General features: G+C 35.9%; 1 protein-coding gene across 1 annotated transcript; it reads right to left on the reverse strand.

Annotated features, from left to right (window-relative positions):
• Positions 1-6,384: 6,384 nt before the first annotated feature.
• LOC131330611 (cysteine-rich repeat secretory protein 38-like) lies at positions 6,385-8,415 on the reverse strand. The gene has a single exon (XM_058364241.1). It carries the CDS (start codon positions 7,164-7,166, stop codon positions 6,441-6,443), a length of 726 nt encoding a protein of 241 aa, XP_058220224.1. The 5' UTR covers positions 7,167-8,415; the 3' UTR covers positions 6,385-6,440.
• Between the last annotated feature and the right edge of the window lie 2,951 nt (positions 8,416-11,366).

Here is an 11,366-nt window from a genome sequence, read left to right on the forward strand (position 1 = left end):
TATACACAAAGACAGGAATAAATACTTTTATTTTTTAAGAACACAAAGATCTATATATAAAATAAAAGTATTTAGCCCCGTTCCGTTAAGGTTCTTATTTTTTAAGTACAGATTTTCGCTTTATGGGACATGTCATTCTCTCATAATACATTATTTTTTATTCAAAAAATGGGTATTTATTTGAAAAGTAAGTACTTATTTTTCTTAACGGAACGAGTCCTCGATTATATCATTTGAAAGTTTATTAGGCCTAATTTATATTGTTTTGTTGTCTAACACATTCTCTTCTACTAACCCAGCACATTTTCTAGAACTTGTTGTAGTTTAGTGAAAATATTTGATGTTTATGGACTACAATCTTGCTGTGCACCGAGTGCAGTCGGTCATTGTCGAGATGAGATTAGAACCGTCGTACAATACGATACCTGATCAATTCAGCGGAACGGAACAATCCCATAACTTAACGATTAGCAGAAACACCCCCTTAGTCATCTCTAGATAAAAGTCATTAGTAACACAATATGGTTGTCACAAAATACTTTTAGCGACAAACATTTACTTAAAAACTAATCTGATAAGTTTTTATTTGGTAACTCATCTGATAAGTTTTTAATGTCATTAAAAACAACTAGTACTACAAAATTTGTCGTCACGCTCCATCTACCGATGAGAGAGAGAGAGTGACGGTTCTTCACGGTCAGAAACGGTACCATGCTTGGTTGCGTGCAAAAATGAAAATAGAAATTTTTGGTTCAAAAAAAGCATGGGATCTGATGCTTTTGGAAGTAGTAGTAGTACTAGAAACAGAGAAATGAAATGATATCATCATAGGCTAGGCGGAAATCATCATAGGCTAGGCGGAATTGGGTAGGTGTTTTGATTGCTTCTGTACGTACCTCAACTCTCCTCTCAAGCCATAAAAACTGGGACGCGGGGGGGGCTGCTGTCTCCGAGGGGACAGCAGCGTGCTACTGTCCCAATTTTGGGGCCCATTTCGGTTTTATTCCGATAATTTGAATCGTTCACTTTGTAGAGCTTATAGAGTAGAACAATTATGCAAAAAATCAGCTTAATTGGATTTCATTAAGTACCTGATCGGAGCCCATATAACTCTCAGTCTATGGGTTACAGTGGATTTGATCCAGTGTTTCGGATCTATTCTTTTTAAGATAAAAAGGTTCCGATCAGATACTTAATGATATCCAATTAAGCTGATTTTTTGCATAATTATTCTACTCGACGAGCTCTACAAAATGAATGATTCAAATTATCGGAGCGAGACCTGGATGAACCCCAAAATGGGGTGCAGCATGCTGCTGTCCCCCCTCCCTCCTAAAAACTGATGGAGATGACTTGTTTCTGTTTCTCTGCAATAATCCATCTGATCACACTTGACAAATATCAAAGGAAGAATCCAAAGTTGTCCTGCTAACTCCCAAAACAAACCAAGCAGAAGCAGCTACGTGTGATAATGAAAGGTCATCATCACGAGTAGTAGTAGTTGTAGGGGTTCGAATTATCGGGATCTTGACCGTAGATCGGTTCCGGTTCATTCATCTTTCGTTTTGCGCGCCCGCCGCTTGACCCGCAGTAAGTCACTAGGGTTATGGTAGCTCGGTGACCCTCCGACGATCAAGTTAGATGTAGGGAAAAGTGAATAGGTATAGGGTTATGGTAGAATGACATACCTCTATAGGTTAGAGTCCCTTTGTTTTTATAGACCTTGGTTTGTTTGGCCTCTAAGCTAGTGCGTGGAGAGTACGCTCGGATAACCACCTTGGGCGACGTCATAGGTGACGTAGGGGATAAGACAGTTACAGAGCACATAGCCAGGTCAGACCCCAATGATTAATCTCGTGGCGTAACCGCATAAGGCCCTCTTGGAGTAACCGTCTTCCTTCAAGCAGCCTCAGGGAGTCGAGTCGGGAGTGCTCCGCTCCCTTAGATAGTGACATAACCCGAGAGGACTCCACCTATCGAGCGATGCTCCCGAGGGCAATTGGCGGAGTCCCCGGGCCCTATGTTGCACGAGGCTCAGAGGTCTTCTAGATCTCACTCAGTGTACTAGGGCTCGGTGATTGGTCCGAGCTCCATTTCTTGGAGCCACTATAGTAGTATTTTTGCAATAGTGTTTTTTTTTTTTTTTGGCGGATCAAAAAAAAAAAAGATAGTACTCCCTCCGTCCCTTTTTAAGTGTCCTGCTTTGTAATTCCAACTTATTAAAAAGACATCATCATTACACCTTTCACATCAACTTTTTCCTCCACTTTCCCTACTTACCCATCATCATTACACTTTTACTCACTCACTTTTTAAAATAAAATCTATTTTTAGGGACAAAATAGACAATGTACCAACTTTTACCCCTAACTTTACAAAATGGACACTTATTAAGGGATAGCCCAAAATGAAATACTGGACACAAAATAAAGGACGGAGGGAGTATTTTTTTTTTCCGATCCAAAATGCAATTTTGCATTCAATAAAACTATACGGCATTTTACAGTTTTCATGATCAAAACAGAAATAAGGATACACCCAATCCGGATCGAACTAAAATATAATCAATAAACACATAGAGCAAAACCAACGAGTGTCTAAACTTTTAGGTCAAGTACGAGTAACTTTTCAGGAAACAGAAATGATTCGTGCACAGCAGCTGTGCACAGCGGCCTTTTTCTTTCGCCTCGGGTAGCGCAAAGATGATCGAAGCCGCTCATTTTGTTCAAAATATATCGTTTAAGGTCTCTGTAAAAAATGAGCTTCGTTCAATATCATTAGAGGCGTTAACAAAACACCCAAAATCACTTCAGAATTTAGGCACAAAATGAGCGGCTCAGATCATCTTTGCGCGACCCGAGGCGAGAGAAAACGGCCGCTGTGCACAGCTGCTGTGCCTCTTCAGGAAAACCTTATTCACCATTCACACCCTGTCTCTTAATTTAACTCTAGCAAAATTTTGGTTTGAGATATTTTAAAAAGAAACTTTCACACTCGTGATCTCATGTCTTACTTTATGTGACTTAGGGTATCTTAACTGACATAATCAAAATTGGGTAAATAAAACTTATCGATCACTTTATCGTTTGATTATCCATTTAGAGGTTGTTAGAATTAATATCATGATATCCCACAATGGCTCGTGGTTAAAAAATTATTTTTATTAGACAAAGATAGAGAGAGTTGAGAATAAATGTAAGTGGATAGTTAGTGTCTCCACAATGCTATAATCAAAACTGGATAACAAAAAGTTTTCACATCAGCTTTTAATTATCCATTTAAGAGATTGCTAAGGTTAGCAATGCATAGGTGTATAATGGCATAATCAAAATTGAACAACCAAAACATGTCATATTACTTTTTCAAATTAAAAAAAAATTAAAACTGTGAACATAGGAAATAGTTTTTTCTAAAAATAGTTTTGAGACTAATAAAAACTATTTATTATAAATAGAAAATAATTTTTACATTTTTTCAAAAATATTGTTTTCTTTTAAAAAATAAATTTTATATAAGAAAATGTCTTGAAAAAAACAGTTTTAAAAACAAAATAATTTTTTGAAAAAAAGAACAGTTTGTTTTGCATAAAAATGTTTTTTACAAACAGTTAAAAAACACTTTTTTGGGGGAAAGCAGTTTAAAAAAAAAATTTCTTTAGTAAAATATTTTTTTCCGAAACATTGTTGAAAAAGAATTGGGTTTGGGGGGGGGGGTTTACGTTTTTTTTAATGATAGGTGTATTTAATTGAGAATCTAGGGTTCATTAAATTTGGTTAATTAGGTTATTAATTTTGGTTATTCAAAATTTGATTATTTTTAAGGAGGTTGCTTAGTTTGAACATATTTCTTTTGATTATGCCGTTGTGGATACTCTTAGGCTCATTGATAGTGATGAGAGGAAATAGAAATAGAGAGGAAAAAAAGAGTGTGGTCCCCATTATATTTGGTTATTGAAAGAGAAAAGATTTTTAGTTTTGGCTATCCAAATGCCAAAATTTGATTATTGGTTAAGGGGTTGCTAAATTTAGTTATACCATCGTGAGCCATTTATTGGACCAGCGTTACTAACTTTACAATTTTTTTTTAGTTTTGATTATCAAATTGGAGACACTCCCAGGGTATCCACAACGCTATAATCAAACCTAACAAACTCCTTAAAAAAAATCAAATTCGGGTTTTGGATAATCAAAATTAACAATCTTTCGCCAATAACCAAATTTAATGAATCTCACATATTCTCAATTAAATACAGCCATCATTACACAAAAACGTTCTCTCTCTTTATATTTTACTAGAAACCTATTTTTTCCCCCAAATTATTTTTTTAACTGTTTCTCAAAAACAATTTTTATACAAATTGAAAATCTATTTTTTAAACTATTTTTTAAAAAACTTTTTCTCATATAAAAATTACTTTTTTACAAACTCTAGTTACACAAAAACCTTTTTTAAACTGTTTTTTAAAAACAAACTATTTTTATTTGAAAAAATTTTCAAATTCCTTTTTTTTCTATTTCTAATAATAACTACCACATACAAATCCAAAATCGATCTGATGGTGGCATAAGTACATTTATATATTAGGAAATTAAGATACATGTAGAGAAGTCTTTTTTTTTTAGACAAAAGTGAGAGGTACTGCATTAATAAAATCCAACGGCACTTACACAACAAAATTCATTACAGATAATTTGGATAAAGCCAAACTAATCATCTCTTTCATCCCTAGCCCAGGTATCGCCTTATGCATCTTTTGCTGAGCGAAAAATTCATATATCCTATAGCAGTCTCAAAAAGAAATACATTGCTAGCCAAGAAAAAAAGACAATAAGAACCCAGACGATCAAATGAATTTCGACCAAAAATGAACACACTAATGAATTTCTAGCAAACCACCAATAGATACATACTAATCTTCTTGAGCCCGAACAATAAACAAATCGCCCACAGGTGAACTTTATTACACTCACAAGGAGAGACAAAACTCTCACAATGAGAGACAAAACTCCCCCAGATCTTGCTATAAATCCCATTGCCCAAAAACCGCTGAACGAATCGCAACCCTCACTACCTCCACCGTTGCTGCCACAAGGGCTCCGGTGACGGATTACATGCGGACAAATGACTTCGGTGACGGCGGAACCCCCCGAATAGAGAGGGTCAAATCGGAGGGAGAAGAAAACAAAAAGAAAAAAACCATAGGAAAGAAGGGGAAGAAAGAGGAGAGCGGAGAAGGGAAAGCGGATGGAGGAGGAGGAGGAGCCCAGGGGAGGAGGGAGAGGCGGAGGAGGAGGAGGAGCCCAGGGGAGGAGGGAGAGGGGCGCCTCTCCCAGGCAAAAAAAACAAGGCGGCTGTGCCTTCTCAAATTTGCCTTGGAGCTCTCGAAACCCAAGAAAAATAGTATGCTGAAATGGTATTACAGCATGGGTCTAGGCTAATTGGTTTTCCATGCAGAGAAGTCATACTCACTTAAAAAATATATATACACATATAGAGTAAATTATGGACACATAGTAGAAAGTTTGTAAAGCTTGTCGTTATTGTCCGTTATTACCGAGTATATAACATAGAGAAAGAGAGAGAAAAGTTTTCATAATGATTGTTCAATTAATTCTACAGAATACTTTACTAGTTTGCTTTTATAGATCAAGACTACTTCAATTCCTTCGTAAACGTACTATGTTTAGACTCTGTTTGATAACAGTGATAGATGGCTGAGATTCATAAGGAGATGAGATTAAAATTGAGATTGGTAATGAAAAGGGATTGCTAATGAAAATGGATTGATAATGAGTACGTTTGTTTGAGATGTGATTAGATGATGAGATTGGATTAATAGAAGGAATTGGCAATGAGGAAATGTGATTTGACTACGAATACCCTAAGTCCCAAGGGATATTGCTAATACCCCCTATAGCCCGGATTGTTTATCCCATGGGACTACCAATCCGAACCAATTTTGAAAACCAAACAAAGAATTACTAATACCATCACCTTAGTAATCCAATCCTAACTTTCAATCCGTTTATCAAACGGGGCCTTAATTAAGGAAAGGGGAATCCCATATAATCAAAACAATAACTAAATATTATTTTATCCATTTAGTACAAAAAAACAACATGTAATGACCTCAAAAGATTGGTGTTCCTATAACACTTAGTGCCCGTTCCAGAACGCGAAAAAAGTCCTTATTTTTTAAAAAGGCAATTTCAAGTTCAAATATTATGAACTTATTGAAATTTAATAATATGCAATATGAATCTTGTTTGAAAGAACTCATCGAGATCTTTTATACGATGCAAAAAAAAAATTGAAAATATATTTTTCTTTTACATTATTTTTGAAATTGAAAATGTGAAATAAGCTGCTTATTTTTTAAGAAGATTTCTGGAACGGGGTCTTATTCATCATTGCCATCTAACAATCATGGTACATTTTCTTTAGACCCATGGGTACATCTCATAATGCACATCACAACTCTCACCCAGGAAATTCGCTCCTAATTTTGCATATGAATCTTGCACAATAATCTTAACAGCCACATCAATACACTTGGCACAATTATCACTGGAAAGATCTCTGGTGCACTGAACCAACCCATATATTGTCATCGAGTTTCCAATCTCCAACGCTCCGGCAGCATACAGTTTTGGGCTATCTTTAGCTTCTCCCTTCAACTGACTGAATAACTCTATGACCTTTTTATTGAAATAAACTGGGTTTCTCGCATTAGCAGTATTCCATATTAATTCCCATTGCCCGGTACTGACTACGCCCAAGAAATCGACGTTGGAGTATTTTACTTGACAAACATCATACCATATGGCTGCTTCGTTGTTGAATTGGCAAAGGTTTTGAATCTCTGTGGTTGCCTCGTCAACACAGGATTGGCAGGCTGTGGTATTGATGTCACCTCGGCAGATAGCAAGGCCGTAGGACTGAATATTCTGGCTCCGGCCCAGCGAGCTAAAAGCAAACCCAGTCAGCGGGGTATTGGAGTTGAGAATATTCAAGAGGCTGTTCAAGTTCTGGTTGTAAACGCCACCTGGAGTGAAATTTCCAGAGCCATAGCATGTATAGGTGACGAGGTTGGCTCCAAGAGCGAGTTGGAGGAGGAGAGAGAGGGAGAGAAGATACAGAGCAGATAGAAGTCTTGAAGAAGACATGTTTTGGCTAAGATTAAGGATGAGAGATGGTTAAATTCCTTGGAGCATTAACACACTTTTTATAGATGGAAACACATATTAAGGGTTAGAAGTAACATAGAATTTTTTATTTGATCGGCGAAAGAACTTTATTTTGAATCGATAACAGGTACATTGAGGGGATGCAAACGAAGCATCAAACTAGAGAAGCACATCCCAACTGAAGATTAAAAAAACATCCAATAACAGGGACCTTTTCCTTCTTTTATTTGAGTTGAAGTTGTCAAATTGTGCTAATAAAATAATGTGCAATAAGGGCGGCACTATAAGGGGGCGACGGGCCTTCGGCATCACCCAAAATGTATACTTGTACCTATGTATTGTTTTAAATACTTATTTATGTATTAAGCATATTAGTAGCTAATAATCAGGAATTATGATGTAATTTAGTAAAGATTCAAATAACTGGAAGTAGTTGTATTCAATTTTCTCAGTTATTTTTGTAAATAAGGATTAAGTTTGTATTTTAGTTTTTTTTTGGTCAAAAGAGATAAGTTGTATCAATATAAGCCCAACGACACTTACAAAACGGAATTCATTACAAAGATCTTGGATAAAGACAAGCTAATCGTCTAACTAATGCAAAACAAGAAAAGTATATAGAACGTGCTCATAGGAAATATATCATAAAGTAATTGTGATGTTTATATATAAACATAATGGATAAAATTTATTCAAATTTTAAATCTAAACATTTAACAGGTGGATAGTTTAATTTAGATTTGAGTATAATTTCAAATACAACGTGTGTGAATTTCATCTGACTAACTTCTCAAATTGGCTGTTTGTAATTTTAAAAATAGATTGTGCTTTAAAATATATAGTAGATTCTATGTTTATGTTGAAGTAAAAAATCATCAAAATGATTTGAATAAAACTTATTTTCACAATAGTATAAGCCGATCACTGAGTGCTCAGTTTGAATAAAACTTGTTTTCAATTAATAACTTCATTTAAGTTCTTGCCACATGGTGGCAAAGTATCAAAATTTTCATCACAGTCATCGCACTCATTGACCATTTTTTATAATCGAAGTCCTATGAATGACCGGATAATTAAATTTTGGGACCCTTACAAGCCGGCCCGTTATTGTAAGACTGTACCCGTGCAGGCCAAAACCCACTTCAATACCAACTAGGGCTAATCATGGATTTAGGGGTTTAAGGAGAAATTAAGATTACTGGAGAGAAAATTTAAGGTGTGGAGGAAAATATTTTTAGGGTATTGAACCAAAACCAAAAACCATTTCAAAATCCCTTTCAAAACTAACTAGTTCTTTGCTGCTCACTCTAAGCCAAGACCCCTTTCAAAATCCCATTTCGAACTCTATCAATTCGAGCCATTGAACCATCCAAACCCACTAATCATGAACTCACCCACCTCTGTCTAATCGATCCTCTCTGTTTTCGGCTCGATTTGGTCCAAAAAATAAAAAGGGCCCATTTAACGGGAAAAATTAATTCTAATCAGCAATTTTTGTTAGTAATTTGACAGATTTAGACGATAGAAGCCTAATTGAATAACGCCTCAAAAGTTTAGGTGTCTATTTGAAATTTAAGAAAGTTTGAGTGTCTATTAAAATTGATGTCAAAGTTTTGGGAGGTTTTTTGAAATTTTTCCCAACAAGAACTAGAATTGGCAAAAAGAGGAGCACTATTTATGATTTTACTATTGTCCATATTATAAAGGAAGCGCACATTTTTTTATTTATTGAAGAAAATCAGTATTGTTAGAATGGGTAAATTAGCACTTTGGAAAAGAAAATTGAACTTTTGACCTCCTTTCTCTCGAGAATAAAAGAATTCCGGATGATATTGGGTCATAAGCCCCTTGACAGGGACAACAAACAGACGGGTTCGTGTGTTTATATTTAGTTTTGTAGGATATCTTCCTCAATCAAATAGTACACATACTTTTTTTACAAATTTTAAAAGTGGCAAAAAATACTGAGATTTAAAAGGGGGAAAAAAAAGAAGAAGACTTCCCTCTAACGTCTTTTACGTAAAGACAGAAATTATTCCCTCCAAAGTTCTAAGAAATTCTCCTTGTTCTAATGAAAACTATGAAATATTCCTTGTTATGTATTTGCATCTACCGATACCTAACTGCTTTGAGCCTTCGATACCACTATAACCTAATGTTTTGTTGAGATAGAAAATCGTTTACGTATTGCATCTGCTGATATGTAACTGTTTCGAGGCTCGATACCACTATAACCTTATGTATCGTTGAGATGGAAAATCGCGAGCGTATCTACCGGTTTCCATGGTCTCGGTACGTTTTCGATTCACGTACTGGTTCACTCCTGTTAGCTTGTTATTTAGGCACATGAAAATTTCTTTTGTCCAAAATGAGTTTTAAAAAGATTCCCGCCCGTTACAACTTACTACCATTCTCGTTACATATCATTCGATATTCCCCATACCGTTACATCGCGGCTATTAGAGTTACGTAGCTTGACGCTTTTATAGAAAACCTTGTTCAACAGTTCAACTGTCTTGTGATACATATATAAAAATCCACGTTGTCTACAGTCTCCAGCATCTCCACTAATAAAGGTTGAATAAAACATCCTATATTGACAGGCTCATAAAATGAAGAATCCAAAAATGAAAATTTCAAGGGAAAATGACGGTCCATGACGTGTTTTGATAATTAATACCTGCCAAGGACAAGCTAAGAACATTTGTTAATGTTGAAAATGTCCTTGGCACGTATTAATTATCAAAACACGTCATTGACCGTCATTTTCCCAAATTTCAATGTCTGAAGTCTCCATAATAGTACTAAAATCCCTTTTTCCGATTAATAAGAAATACACATGACATGATCTTTTTTTTTTTTTTTCTGGGAAATTATATAAACACACTTCTATTGCTGATCAATGATCATAAACGACTGTTCTAGTGAGGTTGGAAGAAGTTTGAATGATTAAAAGGGGCCAAACATTGGCCCGGCCCAGGAGCTCGCGGCTGTTGTTTTTAGCCACATAAACCGAAGCAACAATTGAATCGTACAAAGCCCACATAGAACATCAGTTGGCCCAATGGAAAACATGACAAGCTCATCCGAAAAATCCCCTGAAAAACTCTTCGCGACGGCCTATCCTTCTTAGCAATAAATCTTGGAATCACAAATCTCGTTGTCGATCGAGGGTTGTAACCATTCTTTGAGTGCTTTGACTCGTGATTTCAGACTGCAATGTGCGAGAGATTTGTCAAGTGTGGAAGGAATTGCAAATAGGACAGCAGACCTATGATCCCAATTGGTATGGTTTCAACTTTCAACTCTTTTTTTTTTTGGTAATGAACGCGCGAAATTAGATTAAATTGAAATAATAAGTCTGGGGTAGAACATAAAAAGAAATAAATCCTAAAGCATGATTAAGAGCTTCATTGACAAGAATATCTGCGCACTTGTATTGTTCCCGATAAACGTGGCTAATTTGCACGGTAGTGACCTGCTCCACAAGGTACATGCAATGCAAAATTAGATTACACAGTGAGTGGTGAGCTGGGTTATCCCTCAGTACTTTAGTTTGTGCTCCTTTGTTTATTTTGGTTCAACTTTCTTGATGACTCTGTAGGGGCTAAATATCCAAAAATCTATTTTGGTTAGTTTTATATTATCTCCCTATTTATTAAAAAGAAAAAAGAAAAAAAAGAGACTGGCTTTTATGGAACGACTATCTTAAGATAGAGTTTTACATGAAATTTTGGTTTTTTTTTTGTGTGACGATCGAGTCTTTACCATGCCTCAAAATATAATACCATACATCACTCGAACAAGATGGTTCAATGGATTTGGCATATGAGGAACGATTTTGTGTTTAATGGAACAAGACGAACAGCAGAAGCGGTCAGTGGAAAAGCTCAAGCTGATTTTTACGAGTTTCTATATGCAAACGAGAAGGATCCTTCAGCCATTTTCAGGGATTCAAATTCTGGTGCTAATACTTGGAAACGTCTTGACGAAGGTATGTGTTTTTCTCAAAAAGAGCAAAACCAAATTGACTTGCGTTGCGGGCGTGTTAGAACTGGATTGCAATCCGGCCAACTTCGTGCTAAGGTCTGAATGTCTCAAATCTGACTTTTTCTAGAGCGATTGCATACGACCTAAGGGGTGAGGCCTTATGTGATTCGTAGTTTGCCTTTGCGGGAT

The sequence above is a fragment of the Rhododendron vialii genome, chromosome 6a, assembly GCF_030253575.1.
Source record: "Rhododendron vialii isolate Sample 1 chromosome 6a, ASM3025357v1".
NCBI lineage: Eukaryota > Viridiplantae > Streptophyta > Magnoliopsida > Ericales > Ericaceae > Rhododendron > Rhododendron vialii.